Source organism: Harpia harpyja, chromosome 9, assembly GCF_026419915.1.
Source record: "Harpia harpyja isolate bHarHar1 chromosome 9, bHarHar1 primary haplotype, whole genome shotgun sequence".
In the NCBI taxonomy this organism is placed as follows: domain Eukaryota; kingdom Metazoa; phylum Chordata; class Aves; order Accipitriformes; family Accipitridae; genus Harpia; species Harpia harpyja.
In genome coordinates, this window is record NC_068948.1 from 10,714,966 (window position 1) to 10,729,103 (window position 14,138).

The window sequence follows — 14,138 nt, forward strand, 5'->3', positions numbered from 1 at the left end:
AAAGGAAGCAAGTGCTATGCCAGGTTCCATGTGTGCAGACCGACTGATTTTTGTTTGGCCTGTCTCGCCTATGAACTAGCCAAACTTACTTGGCAATCCCTACCTAAAGCAGAGCAAATCTTTGGATTTATTGTCTCCACCAAGCCACTAATTTTCATGCAACTGGTATTAAGTCAGCTGTCTGCAAGATCTTTCTTGTTACTGAAGTTGGCCAAATAATTTAAGTTATTTTTGAGGAGGGGGTAGAATAGGGCAGAGCACAAATGTAAAAGCAGAGAAAACCGGACTAAAAATATTTTAAATATGACAGCATTCTCTTAATAGTTGTGTCGTACTTCTGTTCAGCTAACAGGTGACTTGGAGAGATTTTGACAGGCTTTTGCTAAATTTGAATTATTTCAGATCCTGCCAATTTCACTGGCAATTTCTCAGCCCAGCAAAACAACATTGCAAAGTATCAGTCAAAACATCCAAATACAGCTAGTTAAACAGTTGCTAATTATAGTTGCCTACTGACAATCCAGTATCTTTCTGGGGCATGTATGCTTTTCCCAGGAAAATAAACCTGTGTGTAACAGTTCAGGTTTATAACATACACAAATTTCAGTATTAATTCAGTAACCCCAATCTCTTACATATATCAAAGGCTAATATACCACTTGCTTGTTTCAAAACCAGCCCATTACAACAGGAACTAACAGTTATTACCAAAGGATATTGTCAGCTGACAGCTGTTGAGTATTTGTGAGTTGAGTCACACAGTGAGATTACAGCACTCTCCTGACTGACCTCCACACCTAAGCTAGATAAATCCAGTTCTGGGTTTGTCTGGAAGTACCAAGAGCTCTCCCCCTAGCCTTTTGCCTTTGTTTTGGATTTAAGAGATTTTCTGTGCAGTCAGTGACTGATCTTTAATAAAATGGAATTTTTTCCTACTTCTCCCTCTCTGCCTATGGGCACAGTAACTTAAGTCTTTCAGACCATCTGAAAATTTTGAACATCTTCACTTTCTAATAATCTCCAAAGCATAGTCAGTATACCAAGTCCTTCATGGATTATCATTTGATTCCTCTGGAAAAGAGAATTTGATAGTACTTAGTGATTTATCATCAATGTTTTTATCATCCAATCACAGCAAGTAATGTTCATCTCCACCTTTATCCTACCATTTAAGACATACATGATCAATATGGTCATTTAAACTTGAGCGCTACATTCAAGTTTGCTCTGCAACCAGAATGTGTGTTAAGTCTGTGTTCAGATACGTACTTTAATTACTGGGCCTCTGCCTAGGTATATATCACCCTCCCACAACACGTGCCCACCATTCCTATTTGCACTGTGACCATGTTGTGAATTTGCTGTACCTGGCTCGGGCTTTTACCACCAGCTGATTGCCTTGCAGGACAGTCAAAAGGCTGGTGTCAGACCAAAAACTTGGCTGGGCTCTTTCACAGAGGGAAGTGGGCAACACAGGGCAAGACAAAAATGGTAGCCAGTCACTTGGGCCAACACCTCCAAGTCATACAGTACTCTGTCCTCTAGTTCCTCAGACTGTAAGTCCAGTGAACAATACGTAAAGTTGATCTTGTCCAAGCCTCAGTAGCCATCTCCATCCATCACCTGTTCAGTGGTCTTATTTGCTCTGTTCTGTCAATTAACTCAATTCTAGTGCTGTGATTTCATTCCCTCTCTAAAGGGAAAGTCCCTGGTTTTTGGAATGCTGTCAATCTGCTGAGTGCCAGAGATTTACAATTGCATGTTTTCTTTTCTGAAGAACTTCCATATTTTACTGCACATTCTTGCAAATATTCATGCAAAACTACTCCTAGCACCTTTTAGTTGCAACCACCTTTCTGGCATATTTTGAAGGATTTTTTTTGTTTTTAAGCATTTGGCAATTCTGAGACAAGGATGACATTTTTACATGCATCATAAAGCTACACTGTCAAATACAAACAAGTACCAATAGTTTCATTAGTGAATAGTCATACTGAAAAATCAAACACTTTAGAAGGCAGCTTGTGCAACCTAATTCAGCTTGCTTGGACACAGATACAACTGTTTTCTTTTAGTGCTGGACATTGCTATTTCAGCTTTTGTTCTGAAAGAAAGGAACCAGAGTGTCTTAATTAAGACAACTCAAAAATAGAAAAAAGCTTAACCCATATTAACAAAATTCTTAGAACTGAAGGAAACTGCTTTTGTTTGGGAAAAATTTAGCAATTTACTCTTTGAAAGATATTTAGCCTAAATAAAAAAAAAGTAAAATCTGCCAAACAAGAATTATTAAGGGAACATCACAAGCAATGCCTATAGCATCTTACAATGGCACATTAAGCAGCATTACCTACAGGCATTGATCCCAAGTCTGCCACCTTCTGGACTTGGAACATTTCATCTCCAGAAACCTTCAGGAAAACATAATTACAATTAATTGTCAGCGAGAGTGGAGTCAAGGATCTTTTTCTTCAGATAAAAAGTTACAACTAGCAATGTTGATTCTGCCACACAGAAAGTCTGCAAAGGCAACAGAGAAAATTGTTTCCCTTGTTTACAACATTATCTTACAGACCTCTTGCATGTAACTATTAGCGTGGTTTCAATAGTAACTAGTAACTCTAGTAACTCTGAGTCTGTGACTATGAATACCAGAACACAAACCAAAGCAATTACGTAGCTATTTCAGAGGGCAACAGTGGTCCATATCAACTTACACTGACAAGTCAAATCTTTCGCATCAGTCATTTCTGAACAGTGTCAGCACCATGCTCTTAGGTGCATTGCTGTATTTGGCAAAAAAAAAGCCCAAGGTGCTAATACTACTACTTTTTTTTTTTTTTTTAAAGCCAGTTTAAAGCAGAATTAGGTGCCCTATACTTAAGATTTAGGGAGACGTGAATGATTTTGAAGCATTTTAACACCACATTTATACTACCACTTGTAAAGCGGTTCATTTGAGAAAATTAACTTCCTTGAGCTTTTTTTAAGCATTTGAATGTCAAGAGGCATTGATGTACACGTACAAGTCAGAGCTTACTTCATTTCACTTTTCCAGAGAACAGAAAGCATGCTAGATCAGATTCTGCCCTCACCTGCACTTCTGCAACTCCCATTACATAGAATGTCTGTTTATAAACTACAGTTACATTTGTCTGCAGAAATCTCAGATGTTTGTCTCAGAGCCATGTGGTGTCCCAAAGCATTAGTTCAGACTGATGGCTTTCTTAATTATTTGTGCTTACATTATCTTCTCCCTACAGTCTGAGTGGATCAGAGTAGTAGTAATTAATTATTATGAAGACTGTAGCAGAACAGGCTGCAAGTTTTATGTCAATGCTTCCTTGAAGGGGAAACTGAATTCCAGCAAAAGTGTGCTTTTGGAATTAAACTGCCTCTATCCTATATTATTTTTTAAAAAGACAAAATAACAGGAAAGTTTTGCTTTTGGTACTAAATATTCAATTTAGATATTCCATGCAGGTCTACATACAGACCCAGATAACTAGAGTCTGGTTTAGGTCATCGATAACAACCTAATAATCTATAGCCTTTCCCTTGTATGTATTTGAACTACAAAGACTCAGAAACTGATGATTTCATTCAAGCAAAGGTTCTTATCTAAGAAGTTCATTCCCTAACAAAATCCTGGCATGGCTGAAAAGCCAGAGGGGTTAACACCACCATCTGGAAGAGTACAGGCAGTGAAAGATTCATCTTACAAGAGTAGCTTAGAGCCTCCAGCAAGATGTTTTCCACACTAGAGCCTTATTATCCTTTTTTTTTTTTTTCATTTGGAGACATTTTGCTTTCAAAAAAAACAAATTACAGTTGAACCACAGCAAAATAAACGTAAGTTACTAGGGTATTCTTCCACTTCGATCCACTGTTACGGTCTTTCTGAAGAAAGTCACTTTCAACTTCAGCATGTCTGAAGATGAAGTCTTCATTTAGTTTCCTCCCAAATTAACATAATAGATAATTCTCTTCATATATTCAAAAAATATTTTCTAAATCCCATCTTAAAGGACTAAAATTAATTCTTTACATTAATGAACTCATTAAAACATAAAGCATGATGGCAATTCTAATATGATAATTGTTTCATGGCCTCATAAGGATTCACTTCTAGAGAAACTATGTATTTTAGAAACCAAAAGCTTAGTTGATCTGTATTTCAGAGGCAGGGTAACTCAAGAAACATTAACAACTAGAACTTCGATCTATGCAGGGGAATATGTAGGCATCCAGTTAAAGTAACAATGAAGTAAACAAGTAGAATCCTAATTAAATCAGTCTACTCCTTCTATGCTTACTAGGAAGAACTTGTTACACCCACCAAAGGGACAAAACTTAGCTTTGCTGTCAGCAGAGAAGAGGCATTTGCATGACTCAAGCAGTTTACTCCTCCAACTTCTCATAACCTGGATTTTAATCCTGCAAATTTAGGACCAGTGCTCTGCTTTGATACAGTATTCCACAAAATGTACTAGAAGGTATACATCTTAACCTGGGAAAATACAAAACTGTTTCCCCATTCTCATGAAATATATTACTTTGCATCAAAACCAGTTCTGCTGACGTAACTGTTTATGTCTAAGCTATCACAAGCACATCTCTCTCTACAAACGTAGCTATAGCAATTTTGCTTTACTTACACAAGGTGCATGCTCTAAACTCCGGAGAGGAGTTGCATTAGCAAAGGCTGGTACAAGAACTCCCAAGAAAGAAGTTGTCATTAAGTTGTACACAACTGTACAAGCCAACTTACTTCTCCTGTTCACACAACTCACTAATATTCTGCTCCCATAGAAACAGCTCTAGAACGGGGATTTTAAAAACAACAAAAAAGCACAGCATAAAGCAGTCTGGATTCGTGTTTATTGAAGCCAGTTATTAAAGACGTCCTCATTTTGCCAGCACTAGAAAGCAAGATTCCACATGACTGCATACTGCACCTGGTTAAAGCCATACAACTGGACTAAGGTTTGTTTCATACATTTGCAGTCCTAATTGTAAGTTGGAAAAAAAAACCAATAAACTTAGTATACAGGACAGTGAACTTTCATTTACAGCACGTATATTGTTAAGTTCATGATGTACAGAGCAGTCACTTTCAATGTAGTTAAATTAAATAAAATACGAAATTCTGTTCAGTTTAAACAGTTTTTTTTAAATGCCAATAAAAAAAGTGCAAACTTAAAATCAAGCAGCATAACCATAGCATTTTTATGGAGGGCCAATCTTTAAACTTTTCTAGTTGCTTCAAGTTGAATGCTGTCATCTTTTCTTTTTCTTAGTTTAAACATGAACAGTAGGTGCAGTCACTATAATGCATATAAATATATAATAGTTTAAACAGTCTACCATACAAGTGTATCTGCAAATAAAATGAAGTTTCACTTGAAAACGTAAAGGCTGTTTACAATTTGGCCTTTGGTTCCAATGCTTGAAGACACCAGAATAACAACCGTGCAGCTCACCAAAGTGGACAGACTTTGGCAACCACAGGGTGCTACATTACTTACAACTTTCTTTCAATAAACTAGGAGCATTCACTTGCAAGTAGAAACCGGAAATCTGTTTCTGTTTTGTCAGAAGCATCTTTCTGCAAAGCTAGTAAGTTATACATTATCAGTTTCGATCAATTTTAGTATAACATTTTTACAGAACTGGAAAGTACTTCAATTTTAAGTTTTAGCCATATTGCTAGAGAAAGTGCTTATCGGGTTAGATGACAAAAAAAAAACGCAGTTTCAGACTGAGGTTTTCAAGCTATATCCCATTATGATCACACACTTTTTCAATTTTCCTGTCGAGTTTTTGATGTTTTAGTCTCCAATCTCAATTCTCAGTGTCAGGAGGACAGCATGTAATTACTTCTTCTGGTGTGGTAACTTGCAACTGGCAACCATTACACCAGGAAGTACATCCACATTACCCATCATCCATCTACAGTCTTAGTCTAACTGTTATCTAGACAACTGTATAACTTCAGGTCATACCGTTTATTAAAAAAAAGTAAAAAAAAGAGAAAAATATAGTATTTTCAACAGAAAAAAACTGGCACAAATAACATACTCATGTTAATGTTTGTCAAAGAGGCAAGTAAATACTCTTAGCTTTCTAAGTAATGTTTAGACAGATGTACAAGAACAGCATCTTGATGTAACATAGGATTTGAAGTTAACATCCACTACTGTGTTAGTGGTCAATCTAATTCTGTATATTTAAGTAACAATATATATTAGGGAAGTTATATCCAGACATCAGATTTAGTACAACAAGTTCATATCAATAAAAAGTAAACTCTGCATAATTCAAATTGTGGTTTTTCCCTTCAGCGTTAAGAGCACAGAATATGCTTGGTATTTTTAATTTATGGTAGTGTGTACATGTAAAACAAGCATACCGTATATAAAATCAAAGTGCCATTTCAATAACCATAGCAGTTTTTGTTTTTACAGAATGATGGTTTTATGTGACCATGGACAAAGCTCCGTTAGAGCAACGGGGACAACCACAACCCATCTTTCCAAATGAAATGCTACATTAAAGAAAATACAAAACAAGTTATTGAGTATGTTCATCATGTACACATTCATACTTTTTAGGTTACCTTCAGAAGAATTGGGAGTTGGCTGCACCTGCAGCAGATGTGGTTGGAACTAAGGGCCTTGAAAGTTTTTTTTTTTAAAAACCTCCATAGGTGTAAGGCAGGAATCAATTTTAGCTTGGTAGCTAATATTTAGTTACAAAAAGTAAGAAAAAAAAAATACTGAGAGTGTTCTGTAGCACATTTCATTATGGGAAAATGATAACGTCACCCACCATTCTTCATAGGCTAGCCTCTTGGCATAAAAAAAGGCAGAAGCTATCAGGAAACAGGATTTAAAATTAAATACAAATCGCCAAACTACTGATTTTAAAATAAAACCAAACAGTGACTGTTTGTACTACAGTGCACAATAAGTTCAAGCACCTTCTAAAGACACATCACACAGTGCCAGGCACTTGGATCTAAACAACTTATAGTTTCTCCCTTTGTCAGCTACACCAGAAAGGGCATCCACACTCTTAGACTTTTTTAAAAACTAAAACAAGATTTATAACAAGAATAAATTCCCGTGATGCTTAGTGTTTGGCCTGGAATTCTCCAATGTAAAGTAGTCTTTTTAAAACAGTGATTATTTACCCTATGTGAAACACAGGATTTAACAACATTGCTCCTCTCCAGTCAATCCAACATTCTAGTTTCTCACTGTCCCAAATCTGTTTCCCTTTTTAGGGCTCCATTCCCTACCTAGGCTTCTTTCACCTAATTAATGCTCTGTTACACCACCACCACCACCACCTTTCCAAGAATATAATGCATTTGCAAACATACAAGTAGCCAATTCCAGTAACTCTGAAAGAGGATTTCATTTCTCTTTCTTGCCTTGTGTGCAGTCAGTAGTAGTATTTTAGTACGAAGTCTCCATTTTGCTTCTCTGTGTTCTTCACAACAGGAAATGCAGCTGCACCTGCTTACCTCCAAAACCAAAAGAATTGCCCTATATAAACTCTAAATGGTTATCTTATACAGAGGGATTTTATATGCAAACTTCCTGAATGTGCACTTTTTGCTGGGACAAGGCAATGATGTAGTAAGCTCATTTCCCCTGCCCCAAGAAAACTGATAGCATCTGCCATAGCAGAAAATTCCTGGTCTTATCAGATCAATATACATAGTTATTTGGTCATTTACATATGCATTTTTTTTATGCGCTATCAAGCTTCGTTCTCTGTTGGAGGAGAGTTTGTTGTTACCATAGAGTCTGGCTTGCGAGTCATCCTATCCAATTCCTCTTGAACATTTGTCAAAACTGTTTTTTGTCCTAAAAAGAAAAAGGACAAGGTTAAAGCAATCTCATTTCAATGAAATACTTTAACCAATGCGTACAAGTATTCATAAAATCACTTTTATATGACAATGTTTCTTTAATTTCTCATTATTTCGCCACCTACCCAAGAACACAGGGCCTGACACAATGCAAGGCAACGTCTATGTAAGGACTGATAAATACTAAGGTTTGATTCACTTTAAAGAGATGAAATGCTGAATTATACAGCAGCATAAAGCACAAAAACGTCTGTGATATATTTTACAGCAACTAACATTTTAAAAACAACCACGTTTAGAATTTTCTATAAAAATCAACTGTACAGAATTCCATTATTAGTATTGATAGCAAGGACTCTATTTAAACCCAGATTTGAACCACAAGTTTTCCAAGGTATGTAGGACACCTGCTACAAAAATCGCATTTGTTTGGTCACACTTAAACTTGCTGTGTTTTAATATTAAACAACTAGCAGGAAGAACTCTTTTATGTCTGCAGACAATGTTTCCCTTAAAAAAAGGGGACATGAATTGCATATTCATGTAATATCTCAGAGCAGTCATTTCAAAGGACTTCTTCAATTGGAAACAGACACACTGAAGAATTTCATGGAAAGGCGTATCTTACATTTTTATATTAGACTCAAAACTTTTTAACAATTCTTTAACTGAACCATCAGTTTAATTCTCTCATTCTGAAAATTATAAACCCACAGACAAATTAATCACTAAAATTGGAACAATATATTCCAATGCGTAGAGCATACAAGCATTTAAGATTAAAAAGCTATATTTTTAGACAAAAAGTAGATTATATAACCATGTACAGCTTCCTTACATAGCCAAAGAATTTAACAAGCATCTGTTTTCCAACTCAAATGTGTGTGAAATATTAGGTGGATTTTTTCCAGGGTACATGCTGAAAACATTAAGAAGGCAAGATTTGACTGTTAGAGATTTAAGTGTTTTTTTCCAAAGTACAAAGACATAACCAAGTTAAAAGGTTACTATAAAGGTTTTAGGTTTAAGTACTAGTCGTAAGCCACAGTACTCTTAATAGCATCTATTCAAAGCGTGAGTATTTAAACAAAATTTAAGAATTAGTACATTAACTGCAATATAGCTTATAACACAAAACACTTTACATGTAGACTAATGGTACCTTGGAGTTAAAAAACCCTAAACTCTAAAACAATAAAAACCACACAAAATTCTTGCTCAAACAAAAGTAGGTCTAAACAAAAACTGTGGCTTTTTTTTTTTTATGCTAGATGAACTGGATCCTTAAGCCTTCAAAATAATACCAAGCAGCTGTCTCCTGCAACTACCTCATACTGGATAGGAAAAATATTGCCAAGCTATTCAAAGATATGTAGGTTTACATACTCCCCTTTACCACCATCATAGGTGAGCACCTTTCAAAGGAGAAGAAATACAAGGAGCTGTTTTTAAGAAAATAAAATTCCCCTCCATTATAAATTAAATTGATACTTGCTTTCAGTTTCCCTACAAAAATATTGTCAAGGACAGTAATGGCCCTAGTCAATTAGATGTGTTCTATACAATTATATGTATTTTCCTTTCTAGATTAGAGTGAGAGCAGAGAACCCTAGTTCTTTATCTCTTGCACAGGAATAGAAGGGTAAAGGCAAATCTTAGAATTTGCAAGAATCTTCTTGTGAACATAAATGAAGTAACTTTTTAAGTCTAGAAGAAGTCCATGCAAAGAAATATAATCTACCACAGAAACCACCAATTGAAGTTCTTTGAAATATCATGGTCTACACATGGAAGAAAGACAGTCCAGAAACATAAAGGCAAGATGGGTGAGGAATTACACAGCATGAAAAATAGACATGACATTGCAGCATCTGCCCAGATGAGAGAGTTCTCTCAAGTAAGATTTAACATAGCAGAAACCAATCAATCAATTAGGCTGACCAATATGTTGAGATCCACAATGTCTCCTTCCTCCTGTGACAGAATCTCAACATTTCAACCACAGAATATTCATAGCTGTGGGAGAAACAGATGGTCTCTCAAAAGCTAAATATTTTTAGTGTCAACCTTCTGAAAACTTAGGGCTCTTTAAACAGTTTAGATTAGACATTTAAAATGCCTACAAAGATGATTTTAGCACATTTACTTGCACAGAGGATGCTGCTGTAAATTAGACTTTCTCCAAGATATTCTCCTCAAGTCTTCCACAAAAAAAGCAAGTAATCTCTTCTGTTATCACCAGCACCAGGTACCTTATAAACTCAACAAGAGCTTTTCAAATACCAGTGTTAGGAGCCCTTACCTTCTCAGGAAAGTTTAATGTTATATTGGTTGAACATAAGATGTGAGCACATCAGCTGACAAGGAACAGGCATATTCTCTTGTGAGTGAAAGCCGATTGTTCTGTTCCAAAAGTCAAGGAATGAGCGTGAGCTGCCAACTTGATGCAGCCAATAAAAGCCAACTGCAATCTTGAGATCACTCAGGAGAAGTACTTCCACCAAAGAAAGAGAACTGCTGTACCAGGCACTACAATGAGATATATCTGGAGTGCTGCATACAATTCTAATCACTCATGTTCAAGAAAAGATAAGCCAATGATGGGAACTAATGAAGAAGAAACTAGTAGGGAGAACAGAGCTCAACCTCTAACAGAAGACTAGAAGAGAACTTGTCTAATTTAGTCTAACAAAACAAGAAAGTTATGAAAGGATATATGACTGCTGTCTCTAGATGTTTCAGGAGAGAAATAATCTATTTAAATTAGAAGTTAATGCTGACACAAGGGGAAAAAAAAAAAAGTACACATAGCCATTTGTTATCTTTGAAAACTCCTGAAAGGAACATGATGTTCTATAAGATTGAAAGAGGAAAGAGTAAAGCCCAGTACAGACTAGTTAGTTTTTACTCTAGTATTTTTTCCAGAAATTGCAATTATGTTTTAGGTGCTTACAAACAGCCTACCAGCACAACAATCAACACAGATCTGTTACCAACAAGTTGTGTCAAGCCAACCAAATTTCTTTCTATGATAGGATAACAGGTCCTGTGGAGAAGGGAGAAGTGGTCGATATCACATCTCACATAACCTTGATATAAATAAACTAGAAAAAAAAACAATCTTGGTATTGCAGAAAAAGGAATGTATTGTAATTCATAAAATTACCCATTAGTTATCCATAGTACTGGTCAATATTTTTATTCGGCAACCTACCCTGTCCAACTGTTGAAGATATCAGATATGTAGGCAAGCATGCTTGAAGGGACTACAAAGGATTTTGAAAAACAGGATTGGAGGTAAAAAGTTATTTAAATAAATTACCAAAGTGGTGTATAATGGAATGGAAAACAACAATTAAGCAAATGTACAACCTTTTGAAATACTAAGGTAATTTGATACAGACTAGAAAAATTCCTACTAGGAGGCAGAAATTGTATTAAACTGACTGTATTGTTATAACAAATCCTGATCAATATCATATAGATGAAAAAAAACTAGCATCACGCTGAGACATCTAAACAGAAGCACAATACATAACACAGATTAAGTAACCCCTACTTAGAGCAGACAAAGCCTTGTCTGACATACTGCATTCACTTCTGAGCACCAAAAGAAACAGGTCATCTGCGTAGACAGCCCAAAGGAGAACAGTAAGAATTATCAGAGCCATAAAAACACGTCCTGTGAGGAAAGGCCGACAGAAGTGTATTTTTATAGTCCAGACAAACGTCACAGGCAAAAGGGTAGTGGCTTTCAAATATGCAAAAGACTGCTGCAAAGATGAAGGGGCTACACTGCTCCCTGTCTCCACTCAAACAAGACAAATAGTACTGGGATTAAGAAATACTGACTGTGCAAGAGAAAAAATAACTAAGAAATTAAGTACTGATATAGGCTTCCTGGAGAGATGACATTACATCTTGTATTTCAGAGTTTCTTTGGTTTTTAATCACTAGCCAGGAACTCCCTAACTGATTCTGCTTTAGATAAAGACCACGAATGAAATAACCCCTAAAAATTATATCTAGTCCTATTTCTATAAAAAGTTAATTTGGCATTGTGGTCAGTAATAGCACAAGACTGCACTTGAAGCAGGGGACACTTTTCAGCGTTTAACTGAAGAGGGCATTCTGGATTGAGAAAAAATTAATTAAATATTTTTATAATGTAGATACAACAATATTATTTAAGTAATAAATAATACAAACAATTATTTTATTGTTATCTTCATAATAAATGAAGTTAATAAATTGCAGAATTCATCATGCTAAAACAAAACAAACAAAAAAACCCCACACCCAATAAAATACTGACTTGCCATAAGTGAAAATCTAGCCATTTTTGAGCTTTCAGAGCATGTAATGTCATATAAAACCCTTTCCAATTAAAAAAAAAAAAAATCTTTACTTCCCCCTTCAGGAATAGTTTCAGTTCAAATACCTACACTCCAACAACTGCTCTGGTTCTCTTACTGGCAATATCAGCACTGTGGCTGGCATCAAGTATTTTTCATTTCCAGTTCAGAATGTCTGGGCTTTACACTCTCCTCCAAGCATCAGAAACTGTGGGTTTGGCATCACCATTAAATTTTACATGGTTTCAAAACAAGTCTGGGATCAGAAGTAGAACAATCTATCAATAATTTAGTAGTGAAATAATTCTGGAAGGAAAGCTCCTGAATGCAAGTGTGATGGGAACACCACTATCAAAAAGGAACAGTTAAATAATCGAAGCAGTAAATTTCTAGTATCAACTGGAACAACCATGCATTTTACAACACTGAGTTTTGTATAGGTACCAAGTATTCTGACAGGTTTCTTTTATTTTCACCTAAACTAGTGCAATTACTTATTAGCAAGTATCTCATACAACGCAGTCATAGGCACATACACAGAATGAATCCACTTGATCAGTGTTATCAGTTGTACTGGATCACAATAAAATACTAACTAATTACTGATAGAATAACTTCAAGCTGTCATAAGAAGTAATTCATTTAAACTTGAACTCTGGAGAGATTTCAATAGTTTGACTGGGAACTACAGTCAAAACCAATAAAATGCATTTCCTTCAAGCAACAGTTAAGTGTCAAGAAAGGAAAGAATTCTAAAGCAAAAAAAGAAATCAGCGCTTTCTGAATATGATCAAGACTCAAATCTTATTTACATCCCAGCAGTATAACTTCACTCGAAGAATCAAGTTATAACAGGCTTAATAGAAGCCCTGGAGTTGTGAAGTTGCAGTAATTTAGTTCTTTTTTAAAGACTGCACATTTTGGCACTGTCATCTGTCAAGGTCTGTCACTTTATTGACCAGTTTGAAAGATAAACGCAGTTAGACCAATGTGGGCCAAATGAAATATTAAAAATATGCAAAACAGCCTGCAATAACAAGTCCAGTACCTGATTTCTTGGCTGTACTTTGCACTCCTCCAGCACCAGGACTCCCAGGAGAGCCAGTCTTTTTGCTCAAGAGACTGTTAAAGAAACTAGCCAAGACACCTTCACTTGCAGCATTATCTAAAAAAAAAAAAAAAAAAAAAAACCAAATATATACATATCACAGAATAGTTATTGCTGGTAAATGACAGAACTTATTTTTTACATACATAACTCTCTTACCAATCGAGGAAATAAACCTCAAGTATGAGAGAGTCTCTCCTTGCTCAATTTTAAGACACTAGTCCTTTGCATTCTTTGGCAAAGTTAGAGACGACTAAAAGCACATTACTGCTCTTCTGGAATGGGGAGGGGTTCACAAAATTTTAATCTAAATATTTGTATGCTTTTCCTTTTTCTAAATGTAGAAGCCAAGAAACAAAGTATTAAGTATGGACGTGCAATTCAATGATTTATAAGTCCATTAACAAACTGCATAGATGTTTTAGTGCAGTCTTTCATGCCACACTACTTTTCATAAATCAGAACTTGGATATGCAGCAATGAGACATGATCCAGAACTGCATGAGTATTTTATCCACTGTAACTGAGATATGGCACCACAGCGCATAATTAAAAACAATATTGGCCCTACCAACTTTCTTAATGCACAGAGAAGAAGAAACCACTCAACAACATGGAGCTCCATCTTAGGCCTGAGGGAGGGGAAAGGGTGTAATTTCCAAGTTACTTCATGTACTATAGAAAATTACATTCTAGAGAGGGTTTAGTAGAACAGGTTTCATTGTGGATTCCAGAATAAGCGATATGAAGTATAAAACCGCATGTAGTTTAAAGCAGTCCCCACTCTAATAAT

The 14,138-nt window shown here is 35.7% G+C and overlaps 1 protein-coding gene across 4 annotated transcripts in view; it reads right to left on the minus strand.

The window, feature by feature from the left end:
- Window positions 1–4,859: 4,859 nt before the first annotated feature.
- DYNC1LI2 (dynein cytoplasmic 1 light intermediate chain 2) overlaps window positions 4,860–14,138 on the minus strand; it is a 28,564-nt gene continuing 19,285 nt past the window's right edge. The window contains exons 12-14 of one of the 4 annotated variants that reach the window (XR_008236519.1): window positions 13,286–13,402; window positions 10,185–10,928; window positions 7,765–7,877 (exon numbers count right to left, since the gene is read on the minus strand). Coding sequence is in view for 3 of the 4 variants with exons in the window: in XM_052795943.1 (XP_052651903.1) it covers window positions 7,771–7,877; window positions 13,286–13,402 (224 nt within the window). In the remaining variant the exon portion in view is untranslated. Of the gene's footprint in view, window positions 7,878–10,183; window positions 10,929–12,467; window positions 12,494–13,285; window positions 13,403–14,138 lie in introns of those variants that run through there. The other 3 variants (XM_052795943.1, XM_052795944.1, XM_052795946.1) reach the window with 3 other exon arrangements.